Source organism: Apteryx mantelli, chromosome 6, assembly GCF_036417845.1.
Source record: "Apteryx mantelli isolate bAptMan1 chromosome 6, bAptMan1.hap1, whole genome shotgun sequence".
Lineage (NCBI taxonomy): Eukaryota > Metazoa > Chordata > Aves > Apterygiformes > Apterygidae > Apteryx > Apteryx mantelli.
Window position 1 is genome coordinate 22,364,602 of NC_089983.1, and position 17,430 is coordinate 22,382,031.

A 17,430-nucleotide genomic window follows, 5' to 3' on the forward strand; every position below is an offset into this window, starting at 1 on the left:
ACAGCACATATGGAAAGTAGTGAGAATTTCTGCATTCTTTCTTAAACATATGTTATTTTTTTTACTCAGATTGCTCCTCAGCAATTTTTCTATAGAAAAATTTCCTTTATTTTGAAATATCTTCTAGAGAAGTTGAGACTTAGTCATTACTTAACAGTAAGCAGACTAATGAAATGTTACTCTGAAGTTTATAAATGAATGGTTAGTGAGAGAAATAGCCATGTTTTTCAGCTACTATTAATCTTGATCTTTTAATAGTTACTTTTCAGTAGTGTTCATATCTGTTCCTTTGTGTTTTTTTCTGGCTACACGTTCAGATTCTTAGGAGGCAGTATTTTGGGGGACTGTTTTCCTGATTTGACTGTAACCTTTGCCCGCTGTATTGTGTCAGCGGGGACTGGAAGTGAGACCAGCCCAGGATGGATTACAAGCAGCGAGAGTGTTTTCAGCCTCCGTGAGTTAGGGTCTGTAGTGCCGAAGTATGGGGTGGCATCGTAGACGTGTAGGGGACGTATGGGCTGTAATACTGATGCCTTACCTGGTTGAAACTGTAGCTGCTGTGTGTTACCATAGATCGATCGATCTATCTACCTATATTTATTTATTTATTTACCTATTACTGCAGAAAATGTCAGCGATTATTCACCAGCAAAGATGCACTGTTGTTCTACTAATGAATAAGTAACAGCTTAAATGCTTAGAAGTACTGAACAAGCAAGCAAAATGGAAACTACCAGTGCAGTATTCCATCCTTATTCTTGTAATGTTGTTCTGCACCCTCATAGTGGTTAATGATTTACTGAGTCCATTTTTAACAGCAGATATGAATTAAATTTGCTTTAAATATATATTTTTAAGCATTTTCTTCATCAGTGTTTTGGCATTTTCCTTTCAGATCTCAGGAGGTGTGTGGGGGCTGCTGACTGTCTCTTTCACAGCCTAACCCCCTGGTGATCTGGTTGCGTAGCGCCTGAGCTGGGCCTGGCGGAGCCGGGGGTGTAGAACGGCTGGACTCCCGCCCCCAGCGCTTGTTAGGAGGCGTTAATGCGTGCATTTAGTACCTGCTTTCTTGTACAGTAGTACTGTTTAAATCTGCACTTTATAATCAGTGCTGATTTTAATTTTTGTGGCAGGTGCTGCTCCAAAAGCAGGTTGTCTGCTGCTATTATTATGGGCAATCCTGCAGTCAGTGACTTTTGTTGAGGGTCATGGGGGGTTTTAAAGGAATTAACTTAGTGCTAGAAACTTAAACAAAAAGCAGATCTTATTGTAGGAATGCATTAGTCGATAAACATGCAAAATATTCTATTACACCTGCCACTTTAGAGGCTGATTTTAGTTGGAAATAACAAAACCAAAGACACATCCGTCATTTTACAGTTCATTTACAGAAAGCCTAAAACTCATTTTCTTCATTTGATTAGATCCTTCTCCTCTCTCCAACATTTTGCTATATATCTTGTAGATGCAGAATTTTGTAGCCACCTTCTTTTTTGGATTTTTTTTTTTTCCTGATTCACTTCTAAATCAAAATGAGGCCAACCAAATCCCTTCCGGCCATGCTCAGCAGCAACTTATTGCATATGGTCTCAGTCCCTGAACTCTTTGACTTGTTCAAATGAGTTGAATTTTAAAAATCTTTAAGAATTCTACAGGTGACAGGCATATTGAATATAATAAGTGACAATAAGAATACAGATAGTGATTAATTCCCCCTATTTCCAGAATTTTAACAGTCAGAATTTGTAATACTGTTTTTTGGGTCATAGATTTCAGTTACTAAGAAGTTGATGATGTTCTCTGAGGACAATGTAATATTTACTGTGTAGGTTTGTAGAAAGCAAATACGGTATTTAATGGTCAGACTTGCAGAAAAATACCACAGCGATGTAAGAATGAGAAAATTCCCCTACCTACTATCCATTCCTAGATCATGAAATAAGGTATTTATTTACACACTGTTGCTACCAGTCAAATAAATATGATAAAATAGTTACAGTATTACAGTTATCCTCTTTTTTTCTTGCAGAAAACCCTCTGAACTACCATTTCTAGGTGTCTCATATTTCTTCTCGCATATCTCCTCTTCATATTAGATTCATATTTATTCACATTAATATGCCAATGTCTGTGTCATTATTCTACAAGCCATTATGTTCAAATAAGTTTAAATGAGGCTGTCTTGCAATTTCTGATTTGTTTACATTTGATGTACTACTTCTATGTACATAGTTAGTTGTATAAAGATTTTTTTTGTTTTTTAGTTTTAATATGAAGAAGGAAAAACACATAAGGCAACTTGGCAGAGTTCAGTTCCCACTTTTGTAGGTAGTGTGCTGGACAAAACGCCGGTTTCACGCTTTGGTATTTAAAAATCTGATCTTAAATGATGTTCTAATGTCATTGGAGGCATGGTCGATATTTTGGCTAACAAATGATTTCAGATTTTTCCTAATCTTGCCATCAGACTCTTTATTGTTAAACTTTATAGAAGCCACAGTATTTCGTAAGCCAGCCTTGCCTTGTTCAACAAAAACACTCTTGTCCTTGCAAGTATAGTTTGTACTTCAAATACTTTAAGAATAAATAAAATACTTTTATGTCGAACTAAACAAGGCATGATTATCTATAGTTAAAATAAGATTTTATTGATAGTAATGTTTTGAAAGTTCCTTATTTCTTCAGCTTATCCTATTTAAAAATTTTTGCTCAATAGTGGAAGCAAAAATGTTTGCTGCTAAGTGAGCGTTACAGGCTAAGGAAGATCACCTCAAACCTCATACAAACCAAGATAGCACTAGATATTTCTAAACAGCTGTTATGAAATTAGTAATGGAAAGTTTTGTTGCAGTGGGTGTGGAAAGAGCTACACCCGCATTCCTGAGTACTAAAAATGCAAATAAACATCCAAGACTCTACATGCTGTAAGCTGTACTTTTAAATATCACTCTTCAGTCAGTGTTTTATGAATGAAACTTTTCACAGGGTACTGATGTAGCAATGGCTACAGTTGATACATTGTTTTACTTCAGTTTTAAAATTTTAAATAGAAATTTGCTGATACTCTTGACCTTCAGAGTGCAAAGTATGATGAACTTAACTGTGTAAGGATGTTTTTAGCATCATTTCAGTATAAATATTTCTGGGAATATAGGCAACTAGTTAGCGGTACACAGCAGCGGTTTGTTAATTCTTGGCTCAGTGATGAATACCTCCCTGTATTCTTTTATTAAATGTGCAGCTTCATGGAATTTCTGAAAATAAGTATTGCTTTTACAAGCATGATTTCTAGTGCCATCTCCTCTCTTGCTGCATCTCTCTACTTTGTGGCCTTGGAAGGATCAAGTCTTACAGAAGCAAAGATTTTGTTACCAATTGTTATTAATACCAAACATAGGTATTTAGATACAAAACCCTAAACCCTTGATGGTCTCCCTTAACATTGCATCTTGCTTAGTCTGAGTCAGGATTGCAGTAGGAAGAAAGCATTTAAGCATAGGTGTAGTTGTAACATCACTTGTTTTCCTGGTCTCTCTGTACTAGTCAATTATGATCTGAAGAGTTTAATTTTTATCATGCTGTGTTATGTACAAGTTTCTCTGAAGAGATATCCCCCCTCCCCACCAACCTCAATTCTGTAAGGTTGCTTCTTTCTTATTTCTATCCTATTTTCAAATCTGTATGACCTCTTCGCTGCTGTAGAAGTGAAAATGCAACTAGGAGTTCAGTGTAGCATACAATATCTTATTTCTGAACAATATTACATAGTCCATGACTGAAAAGTCATGAAGTGACCCCTCAAATTCATCCAGTTCACGCTTGTGTTAGTTGCACAGAAATAAACCCTTTTTTGCTTAGTTTGCAAAAATGAATCACATACAATACTTAAATGTATAGAGTCAGGATGAAGAATGAAACCAGCTGTCCTAGATGCTGAACTTCCATTTTGTAACAACTGTTGACTGAAGAAGCAGCCTTGAAAGTACAAAGAATTCTTTCTTCTGGGGAAGTTCTGAGTAAAAACACAACTTTACTGCAGGACTGCTAGAACTACGTAGAGCTGCATGAACTCCAGACGCAGCGTATGGTGATTCTGGATGTTTTAGTCTCTGGACAGGTTTATGGTTCAAAGTATACATTGGGAAACTTAATAAATTCATACTGAGGATCAAAGTAGAACTCATTGGGCTTCTATTAGAATATTTCCATTTAACAAACTGATGCAGTACAAAATCAATTTTCAGTCTCCTAGTGCATGAGATTTTCAGGAGAAATTACAAAATGAATGCGTTTACTTGCAGCTGTTTTCCATTTAAAGTTTGAGTTGATGATTGTGTGAAAGAAACCAAAATAAAACATAAGGCAAGCATTCAGACCTTCAAAATTAAATCCTTTGCAGTGGCATAAGAGTAGGTATGAGCGTTTTATAATGTTTTTATAATGTTTATAATGTTGCCATTCAAATTGGCTCATTACTATATATATGCTTGTCTGTCTTGACTATAATGGAAATCTTATGGCTGAAGACATCTAAAATCTGAATCACTTCTAAAAATTCAGAAAAGGAAGTAAAATACATCTGAAATACATATGGCATGCAGTACCTCTCCAGTTGGTTTGTTTTTGTGCATTTAGAGGAACTTTAGTGCTTTATGTAAAACTGAGAACACAGAGTACAGCTTTAAAGAGGGGGAGGCAAAGAAGATTATTCAGTTCTAACCTACATGAAACTAAGCTAACCAGTTTTGAAACAATTTATTTAGTCTTTTATATATATATATATTTGATTGCTTTTACAGAGAAAGAAAATCCTATTTAACTTGACCAATCTTTAAATGAAAATTTTAAAGATTTTTGGAGGGCAGTTTTTCATATTGAGTGTTACGACTGCTTTAATCCTTTTCAATTCATCTATCAGCTAAGAAACTTACTAGCAACTAGATATTGCAAGTTAAATAATTAGATCCTTTTCCTATTGTGAGACTGTAATACATGGATAAATGTAATGGCTATTCAATAACTAACACTGCTTTTCTTGTATTTTTAATTGTAATTGTTTAAATGAGCTGTCTGATTCTTCAAGAAAACTTTGAAAAATATGTTAATTAAGAGATTTCAATGCCTGTTTAAAAAAAAAAAAAAAACATGTGAACGATTTTATGCCTTTGTATTCACATTTGCCTCTTCCATTTTATCCACCAGTGTCTAATGCTAGTGTTTTGCTTCTTTTTTGTTTCTTTGTTTATTTTGTTGCTTTTGTTTGAATGTATTATTGTGTTATATGGAACTGGTCAAAGAACCGTTACTGTATTTTATGTTTGTATCTACATTTTATTTTGCATGCTTAACGTGGCTTTGCCTGGATATTCTTTTTGGTAAGTTCAGAATTTAAAAGCACAGTGTTTTTCTGTAGTGAAATCTGTAACCTGCCACCTTCTTTTCTCCCACCTCAAGTAATGTCATTATTTTTTGTCATACTGATTTGTGCTCATGTACTGTTCTGCTTTTGCTAATTATACATACGATAACAGTGTTTTCATAACTTCCCATTTTTGTCTCTAGCTCAGCTAAACAATATGACTTTGGTACTAATGTGTACTAATTTGACTTTTATCTTCAAAATATAGTCAGCAGCTATTAAAACGGTCTGTTTTGAGGACTTTGTGTGTATTTAAGAGACACACAGAACCTCAGTCTTAGAAAGCCATGGTAGGAATTCTTTGTGTAACAAGCCTGGTGGCTAATCTGCGCATCACAGGTATTTCATTGGTGTATTTTTCAGTTGTTTGCTCAAGATCTTCTAAGAACAGTGTACATGTTTCTCTTTTAGCAACAGCTTGCTCAGCTGCAGAAAGAAAAATCAGAGATTCTGAAGAACCTGGCATTATACTACTTCACATTTGTTGATGTTATGGAATTTAAGGTGAGTTATAACAAATATTTCGGAGTGGTCCTGTTACACCCTGTTTCTCTCTTTTTATTTTTAAAGTAGTACTTCATAACGAAATAGCCAAAATTGTAGTTGTGTTTTAAAGCAAAAACTTAATCTCCATCACTAAACATAATAAACTGACATACTTGGATCTTTTTAAACAAAAATTGTTCCTTTGTTTTTCAAGGACCATGTTTGCGAGCTGCTGAACACTATTGATGTTTGCCAAGTCTTCTTTGATATTGTAAGTTTCTGGTTTAAGAAGTGAAGCTTCCAAAAACTACTTTAAAAATGTTTATAATCACAATTCTGCACAGAGAATTAGAAATACCTCATTATGTTAGCTCAGTAAACATGATATCTTTAGTTATAAATGCAACAAATATAATCTTCAGATCTCTAACTTTTAAAGTGGTTTGAAGTAAGAAGGTAGGACATTTTAAACAGACTACATATGGACAGTGGTAACAGTATAGCTTTATGTGCTGTAGTTGTATATACTATATATAGCTATACATATACTATGATTATATACACTATATATATAATATCAATATAATATACTACTACAAAGTATATAGATATTATACATATTGTACTGTGTATCTTTTGGTTTATTGCATCTGCAAGTTTACTCTCTCCTGTTGAAGCGAGTACTAAGATGTTTGTTGTCATCTGTATGCTTAAGCCACTTGAGGCTCACAGAATAGAAATACCACAGGTGTATCACCTGGGAGGTATGTGAGGACATCACTTTTTCTGCTATGGGCTAAAGCAATACAAAAGCTGCTGAAAGTGTTAAGTTTAAAAAAAAAAATTAAAAAAAATCCCCAAACACCTTTTTGTTCACAGTTCATAGAGAGGTAGTTGTTGTCTGAAAATGTCCAAGAAAAGCTTTTCTATCAGTGAGCTAATCAGTGACACGATCTTGAAAAGACTTATTGACAAGCTTGCTTTCAAGACTACAAATAGTTAAGGGGATTTGGGTGAAAAAGACTGTGAAGTCTGTAGGCAACCAGAACAAAAACTATAATGAAGACAGTCCATTGTGTTTTAAAAACGTTGAGATTTGGTGGAGAGAGTAAAAGAAGTTGTATGTTCTATTCTGAAAGTTTTACAATGAAAAGTAATTGTTTTTTATCTCTAGACCGTAAACTTCGATTTAACAAAGAACTACCTAGATTTGATTATAACTTACACAACCCTAATGATATTGCTATCTCGAATTGAAGAAAGGAAAGCCATCATTGGATTGTATAATTATGCTCATGAAATGACACATGGAGCAAGGTAAAAAATTTGTTGCATTGGAAGTTTTTTCTTTGTTTGTCTTTAAAGAATAACTGCATCTGAGTTAATTATTTGTTGTTGCTTTTAGTGACAGAGAATATCCGCGACTTGGCCAGATGATTGTGGATTATGAAAATCCTTTAAAGAAAATGATGGAGGAATTTGTACCTCACAGTAAAGTATGTAACTTCTTTTCACTGGAATGCAGTAACCTTAACAGAGAGAAGCGGAAATAAAACAGTAAATATACAAGGGTTTGTTTTGTCAAAGACCATTAGGTGTACATTTTACAGGGGATTTGAATTTTATTTATAATGGATTGTTGGGAGTGGGGATTGATATTTTCTTAAACAACAGAAACCATAGAAATACAGGAGTGCTGGCACACATTGGTAAGGATCCATGTTACTCACTAAGGATTAAAAAAGTGATTAAAATTCAGTTGTGGATCATCTGGTTTGGACTTGTAGCTTGAAATGAAGAAGATTCCTAATGTTTCTAGGAAACCAGTTTTTGCAGTTTTAACATTCTAGTTGAGTGTGGGGTTTTTTGTTTGTTTTTTCTGTTTTCTAACCTATGGGTTTTTGTGCTTTGGATAGTCCTTAAACTGATGATCTTGGAGAACAGTTGATCACCACTGCCTTTTTAATATTTTCTATACTCAAAAGCTGATATAATGCACCTTGCTCATCTGACTTTGCTAGGTTAAATGAACCCACTTGCTTTAGCCTTTTTGCACAAATGTTTTTAAGCTTGTATTCTTACACAACTTGGGATTCTCTTCAGTTTGTCTACATTTTTCTTAAAATGTAGGACAAAAACTATATTGCAGTTTAACATGGTCCTCCCAGCACCTCATACAAAGAAATAGATACCACTAGGATCTTTTTAGTGGTTTCCTTAAAGAAAAATTCAGAACGAAAGATGCCCTTAGAGCAGTATTGTTCTGTTAATGTCAGTTTATAATCCACTGTGATATCATAAATTTATTTTTCCCTCTGTGAAAACTAATTATATATTCCATATTTTCTATGCATAGTTTTGGAAAGTTTAGACAGAACTATACTTATTCTTACCGAATTTCATCTCTTTGATTTTGAACCTCTCTATATTTTCAGGTTCATTGTAAGTTCTGAACTTTTAGGCTCCTCCAGGTTTATCATCCCCAATTTCTGTGAACGCTATCCTTCCATCATCTCACTACTTTGCAGTAACATGACAGTTGTGTAGCACTTTAACTTTAGCAGAAAGCTCCTTAGAAAAGCTTTAACATAAAACTTTTTTTTCCTGGGTTGACTCTTCTCCTGGTTTAGTGCTTACTGAGCTGGCTCCCTGAGGAGTCATGTGAGCACCAGTACTGATGCAGAAGACAGGGAGAAGGTGTAGGACCATGCTTCTTTGAATAAGCTTAAACTGTTATGAAGATGCTCCCATAGACAGTTTCTGCTCTAAATAATTATAATTTGGTAGCAAAGAGAGAAGGACATACTAAACTAAGTGGTAGAGAAGAAAAAGCAGAATAATGTGGCTGCTTTAATGAACAACTTTCAGTTATATGTGACAGATTTGTTTTTCCCTACTCATTTTTTGTCCTCTAATTCTGAAATCAGAATTTTATAATTCCCCGACTTAAAAAAACAAAACACACACTTCCTTTCCCTTTTATCCTTCCCCAAGCCTGTAATAGTCTTTTGTATGAGACAGAAACTAGATGCTATGATTTCTAATGTCATATTTAACTTCAGAACTATTTCAGTAAAACGTTTTAATTGTTGTTAGTAATATAACTAACAGAATAGCATTGCTAATAAAACAAAGTTTAGCTTCTCTTATGCTTGGAGTATAGCAGTGTTTGAACTTCAGTACTAGTAGATAGCTATTTGCATCAAATTAAATACCTGATCATTTTGCCAGTTGTTAAAACTCTTATACTAACAAATTACAGTAGCTTCTAACCAGTTGTCTCTGTACATCTGCTGCCCAGTCAATATGCAGTTCACAAAATGGAGTAAAGATCTTTGACGTTTATCAAAGAGCGAGCCTTGAGGACATGTCAAACTAATCTGTTCTTCTCTTTAGTCCCTTTCAGATGCTCTGATTTCGCTCCAGATGGTCTATCCTCGAAGAAATCTCTCAGCTGACCAGTGGAGAAATGCACAACTACTGAGCCTCATCAGTGCACCTAGTACTATGCTTAATCCTGCACAGTCTGACACAGTATGGCCTTTTAATTTGGATTATACAGTAAAGTTAAGCAAGGTTTTCTGTAAAAAGTGTAGAAAACAATGTTTTGTTTACTATTTGGTTACCTTTATCTGGCTTTTAGTCAGAGAAATAAATAGCTTAGTTGGGAGAGCTGGGGACATTTGTGTCGGGGAAAAGCTTCCATTGCCCATGACCTCATTTCCAGTTTTTGATAATCAAAAGGTGAAGGGAAACAACCTTTACAAGGTCGAAGGAAGGAGTCCTGTGTAGTATTGCGGGTGTTCCTAGTCTAACAGACTGAAAATCAGAACTGATACTTTCTTTAAAATTTGTTACCGTTTGCATTTGTTGCCTTAGTTGTGATATAGATGGGCGTCTTTCTGAAAAAATGAAAGCGTTAACAGGTGTAAGATTGTGATTAGTCTCTGAAAATTAAGTTTTTTTCTGAAAGTATTAATTTTGCAACACTATAGATTAAAGGCATTTTATTCTTAAACATTCTTAAATACAGTATTTGAGACTAAAAATTGTCAAAAATTATTTACTCTTTTGTTCAAGGTGTTGGAGGATAGGGAAGCTCATTTAAAGTTCAAACTCTTAGTTTCCAAATGGATGAAACAATGCCTTATTAGCAGACAGTAGCAGTCCTCCATGATTCATCAACATTTAAAAGTTTTTGTCCCTTTTTATAAGAACAACTTCTCACAAAATGTATTGTCTTTATATAATTAGTTTGCTACAAATTACTTTTTTTTTTTTTAAACAGATGCCATGTGAATACCTCTCTCTGGACGCAATGGAAAAATGGATCATTTGTTAGTAAAATTTCCTGAAATAGCTCATGGTTGCACTACTTTTTTCTTTTTTTCTTTTATTTTTTTTTAAAAAAAGACAGTTTGCTTTTATATGTACTGTACAAAAGCTGTTTTTTTCAGATTCTAGAGAACTTGCTTAAATCTCATTTGTATGCATTGTGCTTTTACATGCAGTGAAGTTAGAATTCAGCATATGTTGGAATTGAGTTTGTCATCAATTTGTTTCAGACTTTGACTAGATTTAGGGGTTTTAGTAATTCTGGTGAAAATAGCTGAGCAGTGTAAGTATTAAGTTATTTGTACTACAGAAACACTGGTCATTCCTCTAATAGAATGCATATTGCAAGGTATTCCTATGTGTATAAAACTGCATATTATCTGTTAAAAGGTTTATCAATGAAGTAATTGAAGTATTTAAGAGAAAATGCATAATCTCACTGTTCTCTTGTCTTTGTACATCTGTGTTGTGACACAAACTGATGTGAACTTTTGAAGTTGGGTTTATTTTGTGCCATGGAATCCTGAATAGTGATGCTACAGCTTTGAACCTTTGGAAACTTGCACTTCAAAGCAGCTCCTGCTTGGCTCTGTTTCGAGATGAAGTATTCCATATTCACAAAGCTGCAGAAGACCTGTTTGTAAATATACGAGGGTAAGGTGTTTTTTTTTGTTGTTGTCTTTTTCTCCTTCTAGAACATCTGTTAAAATCTTAGTCTTTAAGAACTGTTTTGCAAATGTTGCTTATTTTTCGTATAAGCTCTACTTATGGACATTCAGTACACAAGCGTTTTTGTTTAGTCTCCTGACTATTTCTTTAATGCATAAATTCCAGGAGCCCAATTTTATACATTTTTATACATCATACTTTTTTAATCTCAGTTCTGGAAAAGTCTGGCAAATCAGTCTCTAAAATGGCAAAAGTTAGTTTTAATGGTCTACGCTCACAATTCTTAATCTAGAGAAGAGAAATGATGTCGTTGATGCAGAGTTTGCTTGAAACTCTGTTTCTGCAAAGATCATATGAAAACTCAGGCAGACAAAGTTCAGATCTCTGCCCAAGAAGGTCAGGAGCACTTCAGTAGAGAGTATTTTTGGTTTGGGGATCCAGTTTTAGCATTTAGTTCTCATAAGAGAAAGAAGTCATGTCTGTGCACTTCTTGCTGTGTCCTGCTTGTTTTGAAATTGCAGTTCATCTAAAGTTCCAGCTCTTGTTACATTTTGTTACTGGTGCTTGCTGACATAGTCGACTGTTTTTACTTGCAGCTACAACAAACGTATTAATGACATCAGAGAGTGCAAAGAAGCTGCTGTATCACATGCGTAAGTATCTCATAAAACTTTCCAGGCAGATTTTAGTGTTGTTTTTCTCAGATACAAAGAATGTACAAAATGGATTTGTTAAGTTATTAATTAGTTGTGCGTTTTCAAATGGGACCATATACAGATTAAGCAGTATATAGCTATTTTTCTTTCTGCTTTTCTGTGGAGATTTATGCTCTGCTTTTGCTTTTACAAAGCAGTAAATAAATCCCCAAATTAAAATCCTTGTGCATTAAGATCTTCCTAATGAAAAACAGAGTTTTGAACACCATTTACAGACCTTGGTAGAGTTTTTAGAGCTATTTCATTAAATATTTATATAAATATTTAAATACTTAGAGATATTTATTTAAATAAACTATTTGAAAAAGAAGGGATTATGGCTGGGTGTTTTTCCCCTGTTTTTTTCCTGCAGCAGTAGTAAGAAGGTATATATGTAATTGCCTTTAACTTTTCTGTTTAACAGGAGTCCAACTTCTTTAATTAACAGTATAAATATCCTTTTTAATCTCATTATTATCAACAGTTTTGTTGTTGAGAGACACTTTGAGAACTAGAAAGGTTATTTAAAAATTCAGGTGTTTTTGAATCCTTTCATAAGAAATTAAATACTTGAAAAAGCTTGCTATTATGTCTTTGGCAAATGTTGAATGCAAGATAGCAAGTAGGTGAAGATTGATAGATAAAACTGAGGGAAGCTGCATTTCTTTTATAAAGCTATCAGCCATTAAATGGAAAGTTCCACAGCATTCTTTATTTGGATACTAGCTTCTTGTTTTGTCTTATTGTACCTTTAAATATGGATTTAATTAATGGTATGCCTTTGATTTAAATTCCCAAGTTTTAGGTTATTTTTCGAATTTTCAAGAAGGAAGCATTTAATTTGCATATTCCCCAATGTTTTTTGTTTTAGGGGTGTTTTGGGGGGGTTATTTTGGATTGGGAGATAAGGTTTGGGTTTTTTTAATTAGTTTTTATCTAATTATTTAATATGAATGCAAATTAAATATAAATGTTTTAGTGGAGTCAAATGCAAGTCATAGACTAAAGCATAAGACTTGATTTTTAAATTTAACCTTACTTAAGGAGTATGCAGCATTGGTGATGGAGGTGCTAGTTTTAATTGAATCTCCTCAAAAATACTGAGCTCTTGGGGTTGGTATGATATGAACTGCATATATTTGGGCTTAAATTATTTTTAAAAATGAAATGCTTCGTGGTTAGCACAGTGTATGATGTTTCAGTTTGTTCTTTTGATGTAGTGGTTCAATGCATAGAGAGAGACGCAAGTTTTTACGATCTGCGCTCAAAGAACTGGCAACTGTCCTGTCTGATCAGCCAGGCCTGTTGGGACCCAAGGTAATTAGTTATTTTTTGCATTTATGTAATCTTACAATTTGTTCCTCAGTGATAGTATGACATTTTGGGAGGGAAAACAAACCCTATTCTGAGAGGAAAATCTATTTAGATTTTAAGATTCTTTATTTTAGAAACTGGTTGCCTCTTGGTGTGCAGCAGGTGTCCAACTGCCGTGTGTGTGTGTGTGTATGTATATAAAAAGAAGATCTTGAACAACTATTTTCTTTTTCAGGCACTGTTTGTATTTATGGCACTATCCTTTGCTCGTGACGAAATTATTTGGCTTCTTCGTCATGCAGATAATATGCCGAAGAAGAGTGCAGATGACTTCATAGATAAGTACGTTAATTTTTAGTGTGATATCATAAATATTTGAGAACTTCACAGAGGGACTACATCTGAATGCAAGGGAATCTAAACAGGAAAAGATGGCTAGATGAAAGAATTAGGACAGGTCAGATAACCTTTCCCTGGAAAACCTAATCTTCCTATCTAAACAGAAAACTAGAAGTATTGCATTAGAAACTAAAGCCCATCAGTGAAAATTCAAATTCTGCAGAAAGGTTATGCTTTACATCAAAACTGAGACATTTCTTAAAGTAAATGAACGCATTTTCCTTTGGAAAAGGAAGAAAAAAAAAAAAAGCTTTATCATGCATCTTCAGTGTTATTGATTTACATGGAACAAATCAACAGTGCTGGGGGGAGAAACTGGCAAACAAGCTGATTTGTAGATTTTTTTGTTTTGTTTTTTAGCAAGATTGTCTTTTAAATCAAATGAAGCTTATCTTATTTAGATAATACAGCATGAATATCACCATAAACATAGTATTTTTCATATTTCATATTCATAGCCTTTTTGTTTTCTTTTTGTCTAGGCACATAGCTGAGTTAATATTCTACATGGAAGAGCTCAGAGCACATGTGCGAAAATATGGACCAGTGATGCAGAGGTACTATGTGCAGTATCTCTCTGGCTTTGATGCGGTGGTCTTAAATGAACTTGTTCAGGTATGGCATGACTGTGGTTTTGGGTTCTCAAATGCAAGTTTTAGAAAGGCCTTTTTGTTCAGAATGTCTTTATGAAATGCATCCTGGTTTGTGAATTTTGATGAACGTCATGAAATAAGGCAACCTAACTGTTTAATACTGGGATTTAGAGCTGTACTTTTGGTTGTTCTATGAATACTTAGATGTTACTAAGCAATGTTATATTTACACAGAATCGCACAGAATCACAGACAGAATTTACAGACAATTGCATCACATTTCTCCTCAAGGGACAAATTATAATGTATTTTAACACACCAGGCTGTAGCGATTGGCAAGAACTTCTTGATAGGTTTCTCTTGGGGCCTGAAGTTCCTTTAACGTTTTCAGGAATTCCTATGATTCCGTTTGCTTTACTCTTAAGTGTGTTATAGTTCTTCTTTACTGCTTTTGACCTTGCTAGGGGGGATGTGGAGTAAAAGTAACTGCCTGCAGTAGCACCAAGCCGTTCTTGACTAACATGATTCTTTTATGTAGGTTGTTTCTTCTTTGAAATCTTTGGAAAGCACCAGTGCTCTCTAATGTAATGCCCTAACTGCTCTCTTGTGATGTTACTTTGCTGACATAATGGGGAAAATGAGGCCAGTGTCATTTTGCAAACCTTGCTGAATGAAATGAAGAGATGAACTGGGATCCTGTGGCACTTCTAAATATTCTGTATAAATGGATGTTTTCCACCATTCAGCATCAACCTTAACATGTGTTTAAGAATTAGTTTAAGTGTCTGAGATAAGTACTGCATTATGTCATCAACACTTAAGCATGAGAAACAATGGTGAGAGCTAACAGAATCATTGCGGGTTCTGCATTCCTGTTCACCCCCAGAAAGAAGTTGACAGTTGAGGTGATTTGGCTTGTTTAAGCCTAAATACCCAGTCAGGCAGTTGGAGGTGTCGTCGGAGGCTGTCTCCCTGTGGCTTTCTTTATCACTGTTCTCCTTGCTGGAAGTGAATTTAACTTGAGGATCTTTTGAGCTACATAGTATGCATCAAAGATCTAGCATCAAAATTAGCCCCGATTTGAGCCGAGAGTGGAAGCAGGTGGCCTGCTGAAGTCTGTTCCAGCCTAAACTGAACTGAGGGCAGTTTATTTACAGAGGATAAAGATAGCATGCTTGCAGCCAGAGTTGCTTACTGGCATGGAGAGAATTGACAAGGAGTTTGAAGAGGAGCTTGGATGTAAAATACAAGTCTCGCTGAAGTTAGTGGCAAATGTGACAAACAAGGTTTCGGGAAAGCCCTGTGTTGTAGAGGGTGAGGGGAGACATGTTGCCTCCTGTGTTAGGAAATATGAGATGTGGAAATGATGAACTCTTGCAAGAAAAGGAGAAGTTGAAGTAAAGGGGAACATTACCAAATTCAACAGATCTATCACCACAAGTCATTGAAAACATTATGGAGTGTGGATCTGTAGGAATACAAAGGTGCTGGAGAAGAGGATGATGCTTGTTCTTTAATGGAAGACCATCCTCTCTTGTTCCTGTAGGTTTGCCATCCAGAGTGGGTGTGTTGTTTTTTTTTTTTAAACTCTAGGGAATAACACCTATAGCTGAGTAGAAGATGGTAAAGTAAAGGCAGTAGGCGTGGTTTGAATTTGTGAAATAAAATCTCAGGCCTGATTTGATTTGAATAAATCCAAATAAACAAGTACAGCCATCAAGGAAGTACTGTAGAAAATATTTTTCATACCTAGGTTGACAAAGAAATGAAAAAGTTTCTGAACTGTTTTGATCTTATTCTCTAGTGACCACAAGATGGAGCCCAAATTTTGTGAATCTGTTAGCTACTCATGCTGTTGACAAGTTTATATTGTATTGTAGGTTTTTTGTTGTTTGCAAGAATTAATTTCACACTTTAAGCAATACATCAATTACCAAAAGCTAGAACTTATATCTCCTACTGTTTATTTAAATTGGTATTTAAACTGTTTAAATAGTTTTATTTCATTGTTGTTTAAACTATTAATATAACTGAATCTTTGGGTTTACTTTTCATATCAATATAATTGTATTTGGGGATTTTTTGCTTACTTATAGCTCTGTATACTTATATGTTAACAGATATGTTAGTGACAGAATGAAATATTTTGAGTTTTGTCATTGATTCTTGAGAGATGAATTCCCAGCTTTAGTGAATGACTTCTGAATGCTGTACAAGTGGCACAGATGTTCTGTGTTCAGAAAGAATAATCCTTAGGATCAAACTGAAATGAGAGAAAGATATTAACAGTGACTTAAATCTAGTTCTAATTCATTCATAGCAAATATCAAACACAAGACTAGACAGAGATGATTAAGTGATAATTTGGAGATATATAGATATATATTTTTTTGAATCTTTCTTACATTAAAAATATCAGTCATCTGGAATTATATGAAAGTTCTATTTTGTACTGTTAAATAGAAATATGATCATAACAATTGCTGAAACTACTTTATGAACTGTTGTATTCTGTAGGGTTTGAAAACCTGATAGCCCATCTTTCAGATGATGTATGTCATTCAAAGCAAGCTTAGTTCATGAGGTCTTAAATGTTGAAATCTGTTGATACAGGGTCCTTTGGAAAGCAGGGCCTTAATCTAAGGTGATGCTGATATGTTTAATGGTCTGTATTGTAGCCTACCATGGCTAAATTTTCCATGCAGGCAAATCAGATGTATGCAGAGGTCAGAAAAATGTTTGTCTCATATAAATTACTAAAGCCTGAAAGTGTGGGGGCATATTTGCTGTCAGAGATTTTTCTGCTTTGAGCCTCTGTTGGTTTGGAAACAAGCTTTTCTCGGTATTTGTCATCAGCCAATGAATTAAAAAGGTAGAATTATTGTTAAATAGCACTACTTAAAATATTCCACTGATCAAGCTATATTTTGTAAAGTATGTAAAACACATTTCAGAGTATAGTTGATAAGTTGGGTTTGGGTATTGGCATTCTTTCGTAAATCAAGTTTGAGAGATAAATAGTAACAACATGTATTTTAGAATCTTTCAGTGTGCCCAGAGGATGAATCAATCATCATGTCCTCTTTTGTAAACACCATGACTTCACTTAGTGTGAAGCAAGGTAAGTCTGCTCAAATGAACTTGAGGAACTTGTAACCAAATGACAGATTCCTCTGGGAAACTTTGTCATTTTTTGTTTTATGCAATCAGTAGTAGTAGCTAACTTGGATAAACTGAAGTTGTTCCCTCAACTGCTTTGTGGCATCTGCTTCTTATTCTGTGTCCCCCTTTTACAGTTAACTTCCATTTCTTACAGTTTACCTCATCTGCTGTAGTGATTCAGTGTGCCCTCTGGAAAGGCAAATTACAGAAAGGAATCCTGATTCCTGACTTCCTGGAAATCAGGAAAAAGTATTTTGTTATGCGCAAGCAAAGCATAAACCTTTGTTCGAAGCAGTAAATAAGGTAGCTGAACCTTAGGTAGCTGTGCCGAAATAAGGTATATTGAGCAGAAGTGAAA

The 17,430-nt window shown here is 34.6% G+C and overlaps 1 protein-coding gene across 1 annotated transcript in view; it reads left to right on the forward strand.

Annotated features, from left to right (window-relative positions):
• The window catches only part of NCKAP1 (NCK associated protein 1), a 63,904-nt gene that overhangs the window by 16,120 nt on the left and 30,354 nt on the right, over nucleotides 1-17,430 (forward strand). Inside the window, exons 3-14 of the mRNA XM_067298966.1 lie at nucleotides 5,831-5,923; nucleotides 6,120-6,176; nucleotides 7,080-7,222; nucleotides 7,311-7,401; nucleotides 9,302-9,439; nucleotides 10,194-10,242; nucleotides 10,738-10,894; nucleotides 11,506-11,562; nucleotides 12,825-12,921; nucleotides 13,154-13,260; nucleotides 13,800-13,932; nucleotides 16,950-17,031. Coding sequence (XP_067155067.1) covers nucleotides 5,831-5,923; nucleotides 6,120-6,176; nucleotides 7,080-7,222; nucleotides 7,311-7,401; nucleotides 9,302-9,439; nucleotides 10,194-10,242; nucleotides 10,738-10,894; nucleotides 11,506-11,562; nucleotides 12,825-12,921; nucleotides 13,154-13,260; nucleotides 13,800-13,932; nucleotides 16,950-17,031 — 1,204 coding nt within the window. The remainder of the gene's footprint in view (nucleotides 1-5,830; nucleotides 5,924-6,119; nucleotides 6,177-7,079; nucleotides 7,223-7,310; nucleotides 7,402-9,301; nucleotides 9,440-10,193; nucleotides 10,243-10,737; nucleotides 10,895-11,505; nucleotides 11,563-12,824; nucleotides 12,922-13,153; nucleotides 13,261-13,799; nucleotides 13,933-16,949; nucleotides 17,032-17,430) is intronic.